General features: G+C 44.2%; 1 protein-coding gene across 2 annotated transcripts in view; it reads right to left on the bottom strand.

Moving 5' to 3' along the window:
* Window positions 1-21,669, bottom strand: part of LOC120903905 (fez family zinc finger protein erm) — a 32,161-nt gene extending 10,492 nt beyond the window's left edge. The window contains exon 1 of one of the 2 annotated variants that reach the window (XM_040313574.1): window positions 20,893-21,669. In XM_040313574.1, the coding sequence (XP_040169508.1) occupies window positions 20,893-20,922 (30 nt within the window). In that variant the 5' untranslated portion in view covers window positions 20,923-21,669. Of the gene's footprint in view, window positions 1-103; window positions 274-20,892 lie in introns of those variants that run through there. The other variant, XM_040313575.1, reaches the window with a different exon arrangement.
* Window positions 21,670-21,770: the final 101 nt, after the last annotated feature.

Consider the following 21,770-nt stretch of genomic DNA (forward strand, 5'->3'; position numbering starts at 1 on the left):
AGGCACGCAGTGTTGCATGATGCCCGTTTCTTCAGCTGGCCTCGGTCCTGACCAAAGCACACCAAACAATGTGCCAACGATGCAAAATTAATGAAGAACTCACCGGACAAGGAAGCATTCACCGAAAGGAGTGTGTGTGTGTCTGGGATTTGCTTCTTTGCAGGATCGTAGGCATTAACCCTTTGCGTTCGCCTGTTGAAGTGCGGATGCTTCCCTCTGTCGGGATGGCTTCGGGCATTTGTGGAGCATTGCCTTCATTTTTCTTGCACCCCAACCGTACGGGAGAATTGTGCATTTGGGCAGGAAATTCTTCAACTTCAATTGCCGCCCGGCTGTAGCACACATTGGGACGTGCCTAAGTTTGTCCTTTTTTTTATTCTTGGAACGTCCTACAAACACGGACGTGCAGAAGCGGGCCAGGCCCTGGAGGCAATGCCATCACAATCCTTTGGAGTGGTGTAGCCTAGGCCTCATCCTTTCCCATCTCTGGATGCTCCGACGAGCGTCGTGTTGCACAAAGCACAAATTCAATTGCACACTTGCCCCGACTGTGCCCCGATGAACTTCTGAGGAGCGGAGGCCCAACAGTCAAATACTCTCCACAGTGCACTTCTGTACTTTCACCATGGCAACAGTTTTTGTTGCACTGTTTGCGTTGGGTTGGCTGGGATTTTTCTGGGATCAGGACTGTGGATTTGGGTGCGGGAGGTGCCGTTGTTTGTGGGTGCCTCCAGAAGTATCTTCAGAACAATCGCACTAGCTGTAAACAAGCAGATGGGGGCCTAGACGGCCCATACGTCTAGGCTTTTGAGACGGGATCGGTATTACTCTACGATGAAGGATGCCCTCTTGGCAGGCGAGTCGTCTCAACAGGCCCAACGGATTGATAGCTTTGTTCGAAACAATGGCCGTTTGCTCTGTTTGACCATGCATACAGGCAAGTGTAAACAGAGTGATCAAAGTGTTTGAAGGACATTCGAGTGGCTGCAATATTCATATAGTGGAATATCTATCCAATGGTTCATGGAATAGACAGTACAGCTGCGTAGGATTTCTTGGCGTTCGATTTTCTTGGTCATTTTGCTCAATATTTTGAAAATATTTGATAGCGAGAATTTCACAAAACTCGGAAGACTAAAAAACCAAAATTCTTATAAAATCAAAGGTAAATTGTCTCCAGTTGTACTGATCAAGCTCAGCTCTAACGTGTTTAACGAAACATTCGTTAAGCTGGAGTACTCGACTCCTTTGATTATTTTGTTAGTAAACAATATCGAACAAGTTGCAGAAATGGCGAACTTGTGGGCATGATGTGGAAGGAGATTAATTTTTTTTTCAAATCTCAATAAAACAGATTGTTTTTTGAAACTAAAATTTCAATATAAATCAAATAACTAAAGCAAAGTGCACTTATTTTTTTCGAAAAGGACAAATCTGTAAGTGTATATTGTACTTTGCGATCACTCCAAGTCGTCTTTTAGAACTAATCCAATGCAGCTGTAACATCAACTATGTGACCTACTGTTCATTCAACATCAAACTAACTAAAACATCTTTAATTATTATTTTTATTTGCATTTAAATTTCGTCAGTTAAAATATTACAAGAAACAGACAATTTAAAGTAGGCACATTAGCCACTTGCTTTGTTTTACGCTAACAACAAACAATGCCCCTCGTGATCATTAAAATCCTATGCCAGGACCGAACCTCAGAACATCAAAACACCCTCATTTAGTCCGTATTTTTGTCATCTCTCGTTTGACCTTTTTCCAACGCTTTCTGCACCAACGTTCCCCCATTGTCGCAAGTCAACATATGGACGCCGTCAAGCTGCAAAGTCTCGTTGATTGTGCGCGCACAATTTGGATTGCTCCTACTTTGCCCTTCCAGCCATTCCATTGTACTACGATCACTTAGCGCCTGTCAAATTGCATCACTGTCAACTGCAGTGGTCGCACATACTGCTGCCTCAAGCGAGGAGCACTGCAAACGGATAATTTGATATTTTAATAAGAGTGTACGCGAGAGCTGGCCAGATTTTTCCTGCAAGCCCTCGTTTGCTCTCCAACACAAACACACACACGCACACACTCCCTAAGGATGCAACAGAATGCACCTTCCACCACGGGAGTCCTCGAGCCGTTGCCGGGGACAGCAAGGCCGGGCTCCTTGAGAAGCTGTGTGCGTGGCTCATTTTTCCTTCGCTTAGGATTTCGTTGCCCTTGCCTTGCACAAAACAAAACCACCCCTGTGTCCCCGGTGCCGTCGGGTCTATTGTTGCTGCCAGGACGCTTCCGCCACACCGGAAGTAGCCCCGGCTCGTGTGTACCGGTTTTGTTCGCTGCCGCGCTACTGCTACCCACCTTGCGTGTCCCGCTCTCGCGCAGGGATCGGAGCGTTCTGATCGCATCGAAACTTCTCCGCCCAGCCCAGGTGCTATTGTGAAGTGCCGCGCGCCAGTACGGTGTGCGTGTCCTTGTACGTGTGCGCGCGACCAGCAAACTGCAGCAAAAGTAGGCAGGCATTGACAGAGCTACAGGATCCGTCTTAAAGGACGCGCTCCGCGTGGTGAAGAAAGCCGTCTTCGACCGACATCGGCAGCTGAGGGCAAAAAATCTCGAACAGTACACGGACGCGTGTTGCGATTTCCGGTTAATTATGCTACGGCGTGTGTTTTTTTTCCTTTCTTTTTGCCTCGCTATTCAATCGCCTTTTCATTCGGGTAGGCGCATAGCCGAGCAGTTGCGGTGTGTTATTAAATGCTCACGCCAACTCGCTGACAGTTGGCTCGTGCCGGTGGCATTATGAATTGTGCTAGGTCTTGATGCTTGATGCTTGCGAATAGTGTGAAGGAAGTGTGTTTGACGGAGAGATTCGCATTATATCATTCTAAGATGAACATAGCGTTGAAGCAACTTGAAATGACTTCAAATGGAACATTTATGTCCTAAAAGAGGGATTGATTAATGCGGATTGCATAGTTTCAGGCAGCTTGAAAGGCATAAGACCCTTTCTCCCAGTATAAGGTGCAAATTTAGGCATCGTTGAAATTAAAATAAGTAAAATTCTTAGCTTTAGGTCTAATTTCTTTCAAAACAAATTGAAAATATAGATTAAGTTCTATAATAAACACCCTTTTAACCCTACTTTCAATTCCTGCTCTAGTACCATTTTCCATTCTTTACTTCTCAAAAGGCCTATCTTTGATTTAATGAAGCACATTAATAGAAGAGTTCAACGATTACTACGGATGGCACACAAGTGGTTTTTACTTTTTTTATTTTGCATAAATTACCTTCCACATGTTAACAATTTTTTGCATTTTAAAAAGAACATTCAATCTTAAAATTTTATGCATTTTTTTGTCGCGTTTGCACATTTGCCTCAACCTGCACATGCTAATAAACTCTAGAACAGATGCTCCAACCTTTTATAAACTGTCACTCGTGTCTGCTTTCGAGAGTGTCCTCTCTTTTGCCCATTTGTTGCACACATAACCCGGGAGGAATGAAAATCTACATGCTCGTAATTGCACTTATAGATTGGTACTTGGTGCCGCTCACCTGGCACCAGCCAACGCGGGACACGTGTGCCGTCGAAAGTCGCATCCTGCCCACATGTGCCACAGCCCTGTACATCAGCACCCCTTTCGAGTGTCTTCACTTCATACCTCCCGTACCTATCTTCGCGAAGGGTTGTCCGGGTGGGTTTAGGAGCAATGATAAAAAGCAAATCCTTAATATGCAAATCAACCCTCCCCAGGCAAACACGCGAGCGAGTTGTAAAGCGAAACCCCCGGTCCGTTTTCTTTACTTCCGGTCGCATTCCAACGGTACAACCACACGTAAAGGAACCCGTTTCTTATTCGTTTTTTTACTGCAAAAGAACCTTCTTGGATTTATCATTCGCACACGTGGGCTGCCCAACGATAAATGGTTAACGCGGCGTCGAGCGTCGTAACATCTGTCCACAGGATACTTCCGGTTGCGAAGGACTGGCGCAGCAAATGCACGTGTTCGTTCTGCGGGTAGATTGCGCCCAAGTGGCCACCGAGTACAAAACTGGCCGCTTCTCTGTAACTCAAAACGCTCTGCTCCTTCACTCTTACAGAGACTCACCCAATTCCAAGCTCGCGAGTTGATTAAGAAATTATACGCTCGTTATCGCGCAGTGATCATTCTATTAAAATGTCACGACTTATCGCAGCTCCGTGCCGGTGGTGATGGTGGTCGCGGTCGTGGTGACGTAGACTTTGATTTCCTTCCAAACAAGGGAACTGGCGGCACGTACACCACCATAGTAACGAAGCAAAACAACAACCAAACACCCTCACCGTTCGGTGGCGGAAAGACGGACTAATCTCATGATCCAATCTACTATGCAAATTATCATCATCGGAGGTGAGCATCGCTGTGAAGAGTGGCCCCCGGTTGCCCCTTCACCTCACGCTAGGCTGCGGCCGTATGGTTTTCTCTTTGAGTTTTCCCCTTTTCGGATGCCTTTCAAGTGGCAGTGACGGAAAGGAATCGCGATGGCAAACGATTTGCTCAATGCCAGCTCACGCCGATGGGTATGATAGAGGCAGTCGCTTGCCTAATCATTTTGTGATTTATAGAGTAGCAAGTTTTATGCCCTTTTTGTGCAGGGGATTCAGTTACTTCAACAAGAAGACCTTATTATTCTTTCTTTTTAAATAATGTGCACTAAATAGGTGTAATAATGTTTCCTAAAACTCATCAAACTATAAACCGAATTCTATCATACTCGCAAAAGGCTCCTCTTCAAACAAGACTCCTTTATCTGCTGCCTGCTCTATACCCTTCGCCACTGCTTCGTGAACGATAAGAACGTGCCAGTGCGCATTTTACGTGCGTCCTGTTTTCTTTTCCTGCTGCTCACCCATTTCATGGACGACGTTACCGTTCCGGTAACGGTTACCGCGGCAGTTTACAGTACCGAGGCAGAAGATCGTTCGCCCCCGATAAGCACCGTACGTGATCAAGGCAGCTCGCGTGACTTATCTATCGAGGCATCTTTCAACGCTCTCAAAGACAACTTTCAGGTGGAAAAATGGGGATATGGCTCGGCTTTGGGGAGTTCATGTACATTCGTTTGTTTTTTACGACCGGATGTAGGTGGCGAAGAAAAATAGCTGCCGAAAGCGAGGAAACGCGGATGGACAGACACAACTGGCTAACTCTTCGGCCGATTGAACCGTGGTAGCCGTACAAACTGTGGCAAGGAAAATGTGCAATTTGTTCTTTTCATTACCGCTGGCAAAGCTCTCTTGCCTCGATAGGAATGTCAGGCGAGCTGAAGGGTACTAATTTTGTAATTTATCACCTATACAAGCGTGGACAGGGACTGTAACTCTGTGTGTGTGTTTAGGTCCTTACGACTCTCGAGACGACTGAGGTAGTGCTTTGTTCTTGAATTAGCCGTAACTCTTGGTGATATGGTAAGCGGAATACTTGGAAGTGTCTCCTATCTTCAAGGTAGGTATCTAATATCGGGGCAAGTGCTATCCGTTTCTTAAAAGCCATAGTCGCATGATGCTAAGGTCTTAATTCTTTTGGAAATGGAAGGGTCTAATAAGCACCTTTGAATGTCTCCGATAAGCTTACATTATTCTCATTAACTACTTTGTAGCCTGGTCATGTTGATTGGGCTATTTTAACCTTTATTTGTTAAGTATTCAACCGACTTCTTAGAAGAATGCTATGAATCCAACCAATGTAACACAAATTACATATTACCAGATGTTTATCCCTGGTTACAAACCATGTGAATTAAATAAAAAGGCAAACAATCTTATCCAAAATAAACAAATTCTGCTTCGAGTTCGTGGGGCGGTCCCGGGGTGTAGTCTTCAACTCGTATGACTTATTAAAACACGCTTGTCGTGGGTTTAAGTCTAGAATGGACCGTCCTCCCATAACAAAGACTTGGCTATTCGTCAAACCAATTCAACAACTAAATATAGCATTATCATTAGTAGTATAAGCAGGAGTATTAGGAGTATTAATAATATTGCTTTATTCTATTTTAAATATTGTTGTTCCTCAAATTACAGAATTGGTTCTATTAATTATCTTTTCCATTGTACATGAACGTAGCACGAACATTTTAAAATGATGACCTATAAGGCATATAACTGGCCAAATTCTGGATCCTAAGAGCCTAAGAGTGTTAGTTCTTTTATTTCCATATTTAAATTTCATTATTATGTACAATAGTTTGAAATCTTACGCGATAATGGGTACGAAACTATGTTCTCTCCTCATTGACTTCTATGCTTAATGGCAATCTTGGCCGGAAGAACTAAAGTAGATTTCTAATAATTGCAAAATTAAGGAACAGTTTAATTCAGGGGGGGGAAATACATTTGGAATTGGAAATCCCTTGGTTTCATACAAACCTAAGAGTGTAATTCAAGCAATTATTCAAAATGCTACAAGTGGTTTTACAAAATCTTAACGTCCATATGCACGTTGCAGTGTGTCCTGATAATTTCCAATACATTAGGTTCTGCTGCTTCGGAAGGTAGTGCTCTGGAGCTGGTGTTGGCACCAGTGGAACTGGCACAAGCATTTCGCAGTTATGTCCTGATGTGTTCGATGGAGATGATCCGTTTTTTTTTATGAAACTACGTCGGTTGTCTTGGGTGTGTATATGACTCAGTGGATTCTTTTGTGGATCTTCCGTCCTTCTCAAACCTGTGTTGGGGTAAGAGGTGGGACTTATCTTCATGTCATCATCATCATCATCATCATCCCTTTTTAACTACCTAATAATACATTCCTTAGCCTGACCATCTGTAAAATTCATTCACCTACCAGGCCCAACCAAACTGCTTCATCAAACAATTGACTACACAAACATATCGTTCAAACTTAATCTGTCTTCGCTTGTGTAAAGCGTTTTCTCACACACTAATGCTTCACCGCAGCACGATCAGTTGAACGATTTAGTTGAAACAATAGCCGATTCCAGCGATTGTTTCACATTTGTTTTTGTGCAAAGAACAAAGAAGCTGCTTCTCTACGGCTGCACGCCATACCATAAAGGAGCTCGTTCAACAGTTGCTTTGTTTTTCGCCAGCCACCAGCTGAAACCATGCCACCAAACAAAGCCTCATCTCGCACAGCCCAAATAGTCCCGAATGTTCGGAGGCACACAGGGCCCACATGGGCACCCACAATATTTGCCAATATTTATCATAAATTATCGGGCATTTTCCTTTCACGCGCTGGTAAATATTTTCACCACAAAGCCCCGGGAGGTTCGCCCTGATGATACGGGGTTTCCTCCTAATACTCGCATATCCTTGGCGGTGGCAGCGGTGGATGAAATTTGCCAACCGCACCGCAACCGTTTCTCGTTAATCCCAGCTGTTGAAGTGAAGCGTGCTGCGGAAGGACGACCCACCGAGCGGTTACGGGAAGGAGTCGTTAATGAGCTCAACATCTGCGAGCCTACGGCAGTCGGGGTTTGTCTGTTTTGTCGGCCCGCACCTCAAAGGCCCAAACGGTGACAAGAAGCTACCTGTTTTCGCTCCGGTGAATCGATGTTTTAAGACCGCGGGCTCTGGCCCGTGCCGTCAAGACAGAAACCATGACCGCAAAGGAGAGGCCGCCAGCAACCAAGGGTCGGAAGACCACATCAGAGGGTCGGAAGACCACATCAGAGGGGCGAGAAGTGCCAACAGAGAGTAATCCTTTAATGAGGTTATTATCCGATTACGGTGGTGGTGGTTTGATGGTGGTCGGACTCCGCAGCTCACACGCCGGCCTCATTGATGCGCTTTGGTTTGTCGGTCAGATCAGCATCCAATGTTGGTTCAGTAATGGGTTTTTAGCTCGAAGATGTGGAAAGATTGCTTGACCGAAGGCGTACGAAGATCGACCACTGAAACTGTTTGATTATTGAGGCGGCGTATCGATATCACAAAGCCAAATGCCGCCGGCCACGATTCTGTGGATGCGGCGGTCCAGTTGATAAAAAGATCTGCTTGATTAGAGCAAAGCTTCCGAGATGATTCAACCAAATCGGGTCGTTCGGTGTCAGACTCACGAGTCTGTACAATCTCCTGGGAGCCTTCAAAGGCCATCCAAATTGTTCCCCAGTGAGCATTTATATCACCACAACCATCATCGAAAAAAACAAAAGACTGCAGTTGCACACAGAAGACAAACACTGCACAAGAACAACCACACACAGAGTACGATGCACTTCACCTACGCCGAACCCGTCGTTCTGGCGACGGCTAACAGACGGCACGTTTCAAAACGTCCCCCCCCCCCCAAACGTCTTTCGTTTCGTGTGCGGTCTTGAATTGTTCACGAAATGTGCATGTGGCACGCGTGCATGCCATTGTTTGTGTGTGGTAAAGCGTGCGCCTTGTTTTCGATTAATTGCCGCACGGGGATGTCACAGTGCTCGCACACGCTCTACCTCACACGACGCGAAGCGGGCTGAAATGCATTTTATTTTGAATAATGCACCCAAAAACAGAAACACGGTTCAGTTCCCGCGAACGTGCCTTTTAGGATGTTTTGCCGAATGTCCCCTTAGGGGGAAAAGCATGCAAGAGTGTACAAGGAGGGAGTGAAAAACAAAAGAAATTGCAGATCTCGTGCACAACGCGCTTTGTGCAATGGTTAATGAGAAAGAGTACATCAAAACTACAACACAGCGAGTAATGTGCATACATCTAATGGATTTATATTGATTGAAGTGCACATGACAACACAAACTGCACTCTTCCAACTCCACTGTGCTGTGTACCTTTCCCATCCATACGCACTTGCAGGATTCAAAGCCTGGTAAGTGATGCGCATCTTCCCACAACCGAGTCCCTGGCTTAATGCATCGTTCATCCCATCCATAAATCACGGAATCCTATAATTCATTTGCCCAGTCTTGAAGCCTTCTCTCTCTATCTCTCGACCTCGCATCTTCACCTTCTTCTAATTGCTCTAATTTGCTAAACTAACAATACCCAATTAAATAAGAAGATTCCCTTCCCTGGCCGTCCGTTGCTCTCATCTCATTTTTCAATTTACTCCCAAGCGCGAGCCTTAGTTTACATCCTGCCAAGGAATGCAGCGGCCAACAGGTAGAGAGTCGGCCCGTACCCATCTCACCTCATCTCACCGGATCATTCATCTTTTGCCGGTTGCTCCCGGGGTCCCGGGGGATTAAGGATGTTTTCGAACGGATTAGCCCGGCTTTGCCTGTCCCTGCAAACCCCCGGTAAGGTAAAACAGATTATCTGCCCACAACGAATTTACTTTCGATTATTACGGGCACGGTCAGGAGTCGGTCGGCCGTCCAGTTCCTCCAGCATCCAGCTCAGCTTCTCACAGCACACAGGAACGGATAAGCCCCAGGGGAGCCCCTTACGGTGGTCGAGCTTTCCACTCAGTGGCTCAAAAGCTTTCCACTCTCTCTCTCGGGATTAGGCGTAGGCCGCTTCCGACTGCTCGAAATGCTCAACCCGCTAATGAAAAGTAATGGTCAGATTGTTTTATTCCGTTACAAGTTTAGTGTGACCCGGACGTCTTTGCTTTGTTGCGGGCGGCGGTGGCAGACAAACAAATCTTGCCCAAATCACGTCCTTTGGCTTTGGAAGGGTCGTGTGGGACAAACATGTGACACACCGGTGGACAACAGTTTGCAAATATTGCACCGTTTGTTGGGGGGTAAATATTTTCCCAACACGCACACGCACCGCCGATGGTATTGGAGTAGCAGAGTAGCCTAATATGGCCATAAGCCGGCTCAATCCAACCTACAGAAGCAGGTTAAAATAGGACCTGAAGAGAACGCACGAGCAGAAGACACTGATTATGGAAGGTGATAACAAGGAGCAGTGCTTACGAAAGGATCGTCGGATCATCCCACTTACGTATCAACATGCTAGCCACACACACACACACATAAACACACACACGCGTGCCCTGGGGTGGACAGTTTTTATTTGGTTGAGCCTCGTCCAGGGGTGGACGTTCCTCTGGCTCGAAGGACTACATCGCCACCCGGAGCGATATCGAACCGGTTGTGTCCACAGCGCATCTCCCACGGGAGCTTAGAACCTTCATTCGAAGAAGCATCCAGGGAGAAGGTCCCTTTGCCTGCTTCACCGCTAAACAGTTCCCAGTTTTAAAAAGATACGCCAAACGTACCAAAACGGTGTTTGGTTTTAATTTGGAACAACAAACATATTGCGCTGTCAGCTTTGGGGAACAGGATGACAATTTTTGGCTCGGTAAACATGGACTACCACAAAAACGCTTCCTTGGGGGAAAGAAAGGGGCAAAATATGAGGTGAAGTCTGTTTGTTTTTACCGCTCCTTGTCTTGTGATAATGGTTTACCACCGATCGGGCGATTAATATTGTTCATGCCGCGCGCGCGCAGGAAACCCCCTCGCCACTGTCGGCAACCAAGGGCACGCGCCTAATACAATGCCCTTTTTCCGGTGTGTGGTATGGTGAATTTGATGGTGTTTGCGTTCCCTCATTTGGTTTGCAATATTATGTTATTGTTGTATTGCTTGTTTCGCACTCTGCGCTACGATGGTTTTTTGTTTTTTTTTGTTTCCCTTTTGATTGTTGTGAATTTGTCCATTGTTCACTTTTGCTGAAAGTTTTCAAATATGCGTGGACGATGTTTTATGTTTCTGTTTTAGTGATCAATGAGTATTTTGAAGTGAATTTGTCAATGTCTTAACATTTTGAGTTGTAATGCTTTATTCTGTTAACATTTTGTCTGTTTACTTTTTCTCTATTGGTTCTGGTTTTGTTTTATTTGTACTTTAACGAATGAAGTGTATTTCATCCCATATTTTTACTTTTTTATATTATCTTTTTTATCTTTCATCTTATCTTATCTTATATTATTCATTGAATTATATTGTTTTCAAAATTTTTTTGTTTGTTTATTTGTTATTGTTGTTGGTGTTGTTGTATCTCTAATTAGCAGATTTATGTTAATTATATTTGAATTTTCTTAGCTGTTCTTTTGTTTTGTAAATATTTTACTGTTTTTTTTCTATTTAATTTATACAACCATACTCAGAATGTTCACAAAAATTCATTCAAAACTCTTACCCCTACAATTCACCCTCCTTAACCCATCAAACAGCGACACGAACAAAAAAGACTTCGCCTGCAACACCACATCATTACAATTCAAAGGCAAACCACGTCAAAGCCAACACCAATCAACAGCCCACCAAACACCACCGGTAGAGTTTTCCCACTCTTTCGCTGCCGGCAATGGAAATCCCATCCTTTGGGAAAATACAAAACACTTACCACCACCACCACCACCAGCATCCCCATCATCAGCAGCAGCTACCGAATCGAAAATGGGCAATCCAATTCCATCCTTTCCATTCAACCGTTTCCCCGTCGGTGACATCGACCATATCCTGGTGCCGGTACTTCCCTCACACACGCATTCTAGCACGACGGGACAGAGCAAAATAATTACCAGCCGAGAGGAAAGTGAATAACCACGACCATAATGACACACCGGCAAAACGGAACACAACCATCAACCGAAATCCAAATCGGAAGTCACTCCCGCGCACGGGGGGGTTTGCCACACCCGCGGAGATGCTGTGTTTGATGTCATTTTCATCCGTTCCTCAAGGGTAATGTGTGTGAAACGGTGGGAACTATGAGCACAATCGAGTTATTCGTTGTCTAGCCCTGGGGTGATGGAACGCTTCAGATGGGGAAGATCTTGAAGAAATGATGGTTTTTTCCTTATAAATGGAAGGTGCTACTGGGTTGTTGTTTAATCTTACAATATTTCATACGTCAATTAGATTTTGGAATTTCAACCAAACATTTATTAAATTTATCAATTGACTTACAAATTAATTATATGTTTTTCACTGTCTGTTATAAAAGCCATTAGAGGTAGCTTTAACGTAAGAATTGAAAGAATTAAAGCCTTTTTTGGTCCTTTTTTAAATCGGCAGAAATATTCTGGTTTTAGTCTCAAACGATATGTAATTGCATGATTAAATGAACATTTATAATTTTTTACCCAAAAAAGCACTTTTAGTATATTTTACTCTTCATCTATTTTTTCTCGATCGTTTGCATCAATTCGTTCTTTCTCCTACTATTAGATTAAAAACTATAAAGATCATTTAGATTGCTCGAATTGAGTGGAAATGGAATTTAATCGTTGACTAATTGATGCATCAATCGTTTGATACATAAAACATACCATTCATCTTTTGTGTTCATGGAATATAAGCGACCTCTAATTACACCTTTAATTCTAAAAATCGCAAACCAAGTCAATTGGTTTGATAAAAAAATCTTTTGGTATGTCAAAACAAATTTGGCAAACATTTTGCATTTTCAATAACTTATAAAGTATCCACAAATCTTCCTAACAAAATATTGATTACATTCAATGAGTTTAAGTATCATTTTCAACATAATATTGACATAATTCCTCTTCATGTTGCGTACCAGCAACAGTAACGCTTTATTATTATTGCGAATTTCGTTCTTAAGCGGCCCAATATTGCATTCCACACCAAACCTCCTTCCTACACCTCCATCACAACAATCGACAGCGCCCGGAAACTAACAAGCCTCCTTGACCCAACAGACGCCTCCTACCTCCAGGCGGGTACCGAAAGTCAAATGTTACAATTAACTCATCACTTATCGAGGTGAAAGAGCGGGAGGAAAAACAAGCCAAACCATTCCCGGCAACACGTGCCATCGATTCACGCACAGCCGTCTACACGCGCCCACCACCGACGCACTTCGTGGCGGAAACAATTTAAACTGTATTACAAACAAATCAATAGCAAATGATAATAACATTGGATGATAAACCGTTACGATGCGCTCGGGTGTGATGGGTGTATGTGACGAGTGTTACCGGAAGGACACGAAAAAAAAGGCGAAATGCGTTAAAACGATGGTCGCCGCGTGGCACGAGCGTCGTTCACACAACCTTCACAACCAACCCCTTGGAACCTAGTTAGGAACTTAGGAAAAACGAGGTGGAAAAACGGGGGGAAATTGGACAACGAAAACGCACTCCCTTTTCCGAATAGCACTATTGTCCCCCGTGTCCTGCTTCCGTAGGGTCTGCTCGAGGGGATTATTAACTGCCGGACGACTAAATTGGCTCAAAACCAATCGGATCTCGAGCTGCCGCGTTTTCCGGCACTTTCCCTGCATATTCCTGTCTGCGGTATTGCTTATTTCCGGGCTTGTCGTGCGGCTCTTTTTTTCCTGAGCTAAGGATGCGCATCCGTTGTCCACACACACACACACGCCCGGAAGCACTGGAAGAACTGGCTAATCGGTTTGTAATCGTGCTGTTTGGTTCGATTTTTGCTGCTACTGCTACCGACACGACACTACGGCCGCTTTATGCTGGTGACAATGACGGTTGTGTGGAAGAGGTGGGTTGTGTCAAGATGTCTAGCGCGGTGGAAATAGTGTAGGTGACAATTAGGAGCGTACATGGGTGGTGCGGTTGCCGCTGTCCTGCCTTATTGTGCTGATCAATTGTGGCGCCGGAAGCGATTGGAAGGCCCGAAATCGAAAGGAAGGCATGTTTGGGATTATATGTTGGCAATTTGGTTTAGGTGGTGATGTGATTTGGTGGTTTTTGCTGAGGATTAAGCGTTGTTGGATGAATGTTTTTTTCACGATAATATACTATTATTTCATTTTGATTTAACGCTAAAATATATTAAAGCATACAAGGCATTATCCTGTGCCTGAACAATGCATTCTTTAAACTTCAATATTTTATATTAAATAACTTACAATCAAAAATTTACTCCAAAATGTCATACCACCTTTCCCCTTTTCATGCTCGTCTGAAGCACGTCAAAACTCATCGCACAAACAATTAAAAACTTTCACTTTTCAGCGTCTAATACTGCTGCTACTTTCCGCGCCCAGCCCACGTGTCTGGGAGCCGCACACTGCACTCACAGCAGCCCATGACAAATCCTATCAAAAACTTGTCACCCGAATCGGGCTTTGCCGAGACCGATGCAAACACCGCGACCCATCGTCCACGCCCACGTGCACAAACTGCTCCTCGTCTGTGGGTCCTTTTGTGGTTGAATCCTTTACCTCCCATCGTACGCGCCCTAGTAAGACACGCTGTCAACGAAAGAACGAAGGATTAGGTTTGTTTCGCGTTCGGCAAAGTGCGTGGCGTGTGGCCTGGCTTTGGCAGCACATGGGGCTCGAAGCGCTAGGTCGACCAAACGCTCAAGGACTTTCGAAAGGCTCCGTCACTGCGAAAGGCGACCTTTAAATTCAATCCTATCAACAAAAGGTTGCTGAAGCATCGCGACGACGCCGACGACAACGAACCGTGCGACGGTTTTAAAACACGAGGAGACGGGGACGGAACGTTTGTGCGAGAAAGGGCGGGTTTTAAAGGGGCTTCTTCTTCTTCTATCAGTCTTCCCCCGCGTACATCCTCTCTTCCTCTCGGGTTGGGAAAGAAAGGAAGCTGTGAAGGTGTTTTTAATCCCCTTTTCCGGTCGCGTGATCTGGCTGCCAAAGTGTCACCGTCGTTTGTCGTAACTGTCACCGGCAAACATAACAACGAAAGCAGATCACACCACCGAGCATCCGTAAAGTGAGGCTTTACAAAACTTTACAAAACGCCCTGCCTTCAAACCACTTGCTGAATGCTTCAGGTTCCCATGGACACTTTCAGGGTAGTAGGGTTGCGTTTAAAAATGTCCACCCCAAACAGGAGGGTGCGTACAATAGCTGTCGACACCTACGGTAACGGTCAGTTGAATGGGGACAGTGTAGGTGATTAAACTAATGGACACCGTGGGCAAAAATTGACCATAATCGGAGCTAAAATTACCCAATCAAAGCTGACCCATTGGGATGGTTGGATGGTGAGAACATTCGTCTTGTTGTGTGCCGTGTCGTTGCTGGCCGGGCTGTAGTGGACAAAGTGGAGCGGTTGGTGTGAAACTTTATACAATGTGGTTTCTTTTTCAAGACTTTTTACACCATTGATGGGGAGATTTTCAATGCAATAGAGTTCAGGGAGTTTGAGGTTTGATTTAAGGACATTTTTCAAGCGGGAATCGCCCCATGCGGCTTAAAAATTGTGCTAACAAAGGGCATATGTGTGACTGGCATCAATGGCGTTCCTTTTAATTCTCCTGTGTTGGTGTTCGTTCTCTTTAATTAGTACAACTATGGAATCGTTCGTTAACTTATTTCATAAATTATTTCTATCGGGCACCTTTGAGTAAGCAAATGATCAACTCTGCTTTTGAGCTATTACAAAGCGCTATAAGCTAAATATTAAGATACCTGTCCCAGATGTTCCTCACCTAAATGTTCCATAGGACCCTACAACCCTACCCGGAAGTTCTCGTGCTAATATTTGACTTCAAAAACAACTAAATGCGTCATCTGCAATTTGTGATATGAGATAAGCAATTTGTGACGAGAAAATTCCTCTCGATGTTGACAATTAGGGCTTAGATGATTTAAACAGACAATTCAACTCAGATAGTTCTTTCGTAACTCCTTGCTATTCAATCCGGCAGAATACGATCCTTGAAACTGATACAAAAATCGTCTGAATTTGGAGAAAAATAAGTTAATGAAACGGAAATCCAGTACCAGTTTGCATTTAAAAAAATTGCCACTTTTTCATGGGTTTATCTTCGCTCACACTAACAAAACGTTAATTATACTTTCAATAATAGTATTTCATGATTAATCGGACCAAATTTTACACCTCTATCAGTCCAACTATAACCGTGATGGCCAAAAAAGGGAGGCAACTGTGTTTAGAAGCGTGCACGATCAAAGAACGGCACAACGTAGCGTCTAAAACGGACTCCGTGCGGTAGTTTGTGGTAGTTGTATAAGCCTATTTCGGCATCTACATCATCTTCGCACTATTAGAAAACAATCAGAGCATCGAAAGAAAGCCCAGTTCTGAATGGCCGACGACTCTGAGCGGCTACAAGCTCCAAATGATGCTGAAGGGAAAAGTGGCTACACTGGTGCATAAAGCTGGTCCGGGACGTCGATGCAACCGGCCAAACTGTGAAATAGTACCTGGGAAGCATGAACAAACTTATCAGGAAGTAGAAATCGCGTTCACTGGCTTCGCAGCGGCAAGCAATGACGCCAAAACTCAATGGGATCCTTTTGGGTGAATTTCGGAGGAATTTCGAGAAATGACGCCCTAGTCCGCGAACTGGTCCAACATTCCCCATTTGCGTTCTATAGATTTTTTTCCTGGACAAACATGATCAAGAAGCTCTACTCATACAATTTTGTGGAGGAATTTTTGGCGAAGAATTGATAAAAATGGAAAGTAGATCTTAAAACATGCCTACACGCATGTCTTCGTCCGACATAGCGAAAATTCCGGATAACTGACGGCCTGCAAGGTCGTAGACTTATGTATGCAAGTAAGCTTAAATAATTACCTTTCAACGGATCTTTATGGAAGTAAATTATCTCGCTTAGTTATTTTTCTACAGCCAACCCGGAAAAGTTGCAAAGAAATTTTTAATGCAAAGGTTTAAAGAAATGTCCACATAAAGTTTTTGGTCAAACAGCCCTCTTCTTTTAGCTCTAATCTCATCTTAAATTCATTCTAGAGTCTTGCTAGTTCATCCGAGGATTTACAAAATAATTTATCAATCAACATTCAGGCCTATGCGTCCCTGCACTTTAGTTCTATCGATACGTCGTTTAATCGTTTCTGCCATTCATGCGTCCAAACAACCATTCAGCACCTTTCGGCAAAACAACGAAAAAAAATACCCCAATTAGCCATTCGGCAGCACCATACGATTCCTTTTGTCACCCGTTGTTACATTCGCGGTACAAAATGAGCATTGCCGTTCGCTTTGTGCCCTTTTTCATCGCGACACATCAATCGCGAAACACACCCAACGTAACCGCGTGCCATACGACGCCGAGTACGCTGAATGCGATTCAAAATCACCCGACACACCACAGGACATTCGCCATTCGAGTGGTGCGCTTCGACCAAAGCCCGCTACTTGTTTTAGACGAGACGAACCCCCGACAAAAAAAATATATATCCGTTACGATCGATATTGTACAAAACCAGGAAGCCCTCGGGCGTACATCGGGCCGGTAGGCAGGCAGGCCAGACACTGGAAGGACCATTTTTTCGGACCCGCGGCTGCAAAATGCTGCTCCAGAGTCTGCCCAGCACGACAGCCACTTTTCCGTGTGCCGTGTATGCCCGGTGCCAAATGTGTGTACGCGAACAATGACACAGCACGAAAGCTGCACCGTGAGGTACCGTGAAAAGCACAACGACAACGACTATTTTCCCTTTTTTGTACCTTTCGCTACAAACGGCGCGAAATACATTTTTGCACCCGTAAAAACACACACTGCCTCCTCCGGGTGCCGTGATTGAGATCGTGGCGTGAGATCAACTGACACCCCCCTCCGGGAGCTCCTTCACCGGCAGCCCGATGGCCATATTGGTGCCCAACAGGGGCCGTGAGGCTACGCGAGCCCATCGATTTAACAGTCGCGCAAAACAGGACCTTCCGCGAATGTTACTCTTTGCGCAAACGCTTTGCAGCTTCCCAGACCTTCCTCTCCTTTCCCCTTGTGCAACATATGGCGCTCACATCATGGCTGGCTGGCAGCTGCTACCACGGTTCAATTCCCGCCCTGTTTTTCCTCCGTCAGTTCCACTGTTTTGCTAGTGTACCAGGGTGCAGCACCACCATCACCATCATCATCATCGTCATCATCAACTTCAAAGCACCCTTAGAACGCCCTCTGCTGCCTTGCTGTAAAGGGACTAGGACCTTACGAGATTTTTGTTGTTTTTTCTTCACGCAAACATTGAAATCTCCCTCTTTTTTGCCACCTCCCTGTTTTCACAAACATTGAGACCTTTTAGTCGAGCCAGTTTTTGGTTTGTCCCCGAAGTGTGTTCGCCTTTTTCCGGTCGTCACAATCACGGCTCGGAGGCCGCATGAACATGATCTCTAATTGTCGATCAAATAATTGCAATGTTGCACACATTCGATGAGGCACGTCGATGGAACCGTTTTTTGGGGGTTGAGAAAGGGAGAAAATAAATAGTAAACCTACAAGGAACTATATTTAAAAAAATAGAATGATGCAAACAGTTATAGAAAGGCTTTTCTTCTAACGATAATTTACATTGTTGACACATTTAATTTCATTTTCATTTATCTGTTGTTTCCTAATTTTTTTGTTGTTAATGTGTCTTTGTTTTTAGTTTATTCTTCCTCTTTACAGTCTAGCATCACATATTGCTGTCTGTTTTTTATTTTCTTATATCCTTTCCATATCGTTTTGTCATATTTACAACTTTTATTGAACCTTCTTGGAAAAGAGACACAATTTTGATTGCCAAATTTCTGAAAACACTTTAAAACCCATCTCTATTTATCATTGCTTTCAACAATATCGCCTGGTTGCTGTTCATTTAATGCTATTTTGCATATCATTTGTTCAGCGCGGTTTGTTTGCGCCCAAACTGTAATGCTGCGCATTTTATTGCATTTTGCACCAACTAGTCGACTTCTTAATAAGCTGCAACAGAGCAGCAACGCTATGAACCTACCACCAGCCTCCCATTTGCTCTTTCCGCGTAAAACAATACCAAAAAAAAACACAACAAAACCGCAACACCAACGCCGACAGCTTCATAACGCGTTGATGTAATTTTCTCTCTTTCTCTCGTCAATTGACGGTCATTTTCATGCCATCATGCCAAAGCAGCGGAGTGACCAACGATGGCCATTCGCTGCAATCGTTTGCCGTTGCCTGCATGGTCCCTCAAAATGGCGCCCATTATAGTTTGTATCATGTCTCTCGGCTCTTCTCACTGTCTGTCTGTCTGTCTGTCTGTCCGTCTCGGTCCGTACAGCATCTGCGTATCCCGTGCGTAGCGTATTTTTATCACTCGCTTTTTGTTTCCATCCATCGCGTAGCTATGGCGGCACAATGTGCAACTGTTATGTTACGCAGGGAAGTGGGCAATTGCGATGCCAGGCGTTGCAGTAGGCAGGGAAACTGTGCAGGAAAAGCACACTACAACAACAGCAGGAGAGCGAAAAGAGCGGTGTGTGGAAATACTTTCTCTCTCCCTTTGTGGGTTGCGCAAATGAGGCGCTCTAGCTTAGCAGCACAGGGTTTGCAGCACAGTCCCCGGTTGCCATCTGTCCCCGGGTTCCATGGGTTCCAACCGTGTCAGATTTATTGCATGTAATGATTCTTTAATGCGTTTCGTTTGCGCTAGGACTTTGGTTTTGGCTGCCTTGCTGTCGGATGGCAAATGTGTGGGGGCTTTTTTTATTGGCCCGGTTTTGGTTGCACAGTTTGCGTTAAGGTTTAAATTGTGTGTGTTGACGAGTGATGATCGCCATCACAACACAATATTGTTGTATTATTTAAGGATGGTAATGTATCACCCAACAGCACTAGGATGATGATAATGTATTTAAAGTACATAGACACCGCCATTTGTAACTTCTTTCACAGTGTATGTTAATGTTAGTAGACAAACAACTTTTATCATAAGACTAGGATATTTCCGAAGATTTTTTTTTCAAAAGGAATGCACTTTAATGCATCTGTCACCCAATCATCGAACATCCAATTGAAAAGCATTACGCCTGTTAATGACTACCAATTTTTTAAAAACAGAAATACAAACCGAATCATATAAAATGCTTTTGTAAAATGCCTTACAACTTCCTAAACAGTTACTTAAAACAGGGTTCTCCAAACTTATCAGTTCGTGGGTCGTATTGCTTCAAAAATAACATTGTTGAGGGCCATTTTGACCTTTAAAATGAGTGAAAGTTCGAATCTTATTTTTCATTACAAAATAATTACTGAATATGTCAAATTCCTACAGCATTATTTTTTTGAATCTTGATTTTCTTCGTTCAAAATTAAAAAAATATACTTTGGTTAATCATTCAAACAAATGAACTATTTATTTCAACCTTTACAGAGTTTTCGCGGAATGCATTACAGGCTCTTGAGGGCAGCATGCGGCCGTGGCATGATGGTGCAAAAATAAGGCCAGTAGAAACCACAGCCTTAAAAACCAAGCATAGCTTGTTATTAAGCTTTGTAACTAGTGTTCTAAACAATTAGTGGTCTAAGGTCATTTAATTCGCAAAAGATGTAACAATTGAGGCGTATTGAGGCATGGAGACTGTCCGACTTTCAATGGGCATCATATATTTCACGCCATTTCGTGAATTTATGGTTGGTATTCCGACATTTTTAAGAAAACCGGACTAATTTTTTGCATTATCTTAGCTAAACAAAAATACCCTCAACGTTGTGTGAAGACAGTGTTTCGATAAGGCTCGATTCCATGAACATGTTACGACAACATTTGCTCAATGGCAACATTTCTGAATTTTCCTATTCATTTCAGCAACTGTGCATATATTTGCTCACAAAAATGTGTTAAATAATGTGTTTTGTATCCGTTTTGGTATTCAAACGTTTCCGAAAATATTCCTGCAACACGATAACTCATGTTAGACCGCTCATTCATACGATTTGGCAACAAATGTTTCCGAAACTCTTTCATAGACCAGTTCATAAGTGGTTATAGAAATAATGCGTGTAGCCACAAAGTCAATAAACAGGTAAAAATAGAAGGTGTCCGATTTTAGATGACCGTCACTGTATATCCACGTTACAGAAGAAAAAAAAACCATTCCGTCGGTAAAATTCATTCTATTTCAAACTGCAACAATAATCGAACAAAAAGGCTCTACATGAATTACATTAAATAAATGAAATTACTAAATTTCTACTTCTAATAACACTCACCGACAAAGAGAGACTTGTAGACGGTTCCATTGCTAAGCCCCGGCAGCAGCAAACGCTTATCCTTGCCACCAATCTACCGACGGCGACGCTAATTTCCGTTTGTCGATCTAGTTCACACTTGCCGTCGGTCGCTACGAGAACTACCCAAACCACTCAGCGCACAACACTGCATTGCATCTGACAGAGCCAGAAATTGACATTCGAAAAAAAAAATAGAAGGAAAAACACACACACTTTTGTAGACTGAATCTCCACTCGGGCCGTGGATCAATTCACACTGCAAGCCTCATCAATAATTCACAGCGCCCATGCTCGATTGGTTCTGCGATGCGTTTTTCCAACCCACCCACGTCACCCTGGGCTAGGTTCACAATTTGCGCGTGTTTATGCTAATGGTGGTGCCGGGGAACCATTTTTCGCACTTCGCACTTTCCATCCCTAACGACGAGAGCACACACACCCAATTGCTCTCTGACCGATTCGAACTTTAGCCTCACACTCACTGTGTCTTGTCACGCTGGCCAAAAAAAGTGTCTTCTCCAGCGCTATGTCCTTTTGCAGAACACTCCCCCCTCTTTCTGCAACCTACACCTACACTTTCACACAATGCACAGCGGAATCGTCTTCCGATCGCGAAGTCCTCGACGGGAACGGGCCCGCGAACAGAAACGGCGTATGCGTCCACGACCGCCAAAAGCTAGCGCGCGAAAAAAAGGCACACGTCGTTCGTCCTCCAATCCGACCTGGCACCGACACTCAGTGTGTGTGTGTGTGTGTGCCTGTGTGTATGCAAAGCTTCTTGATGATCGTCCTCTTCTCGCTCAACGCACACAGCCGCACAGCCGATGCTGTTGCGTCCGCCATGCGGGGTCGCCATG

Source organism: Anopheles arabiensis, chromosome 3 (assembly GCF_016920715.1).
Source record: "Anopheles arabiensis isolate DONGOLA chromosome 3, AaraD3, whole genome shotgun sequence".
NCBI classification, from domain to species: domain Eukaryota; kingdom Metazoa; phylum Arthropoda; class Insecta; order Diptera; family Culicidae; genus Anopheles; species Anopheles arabiensis.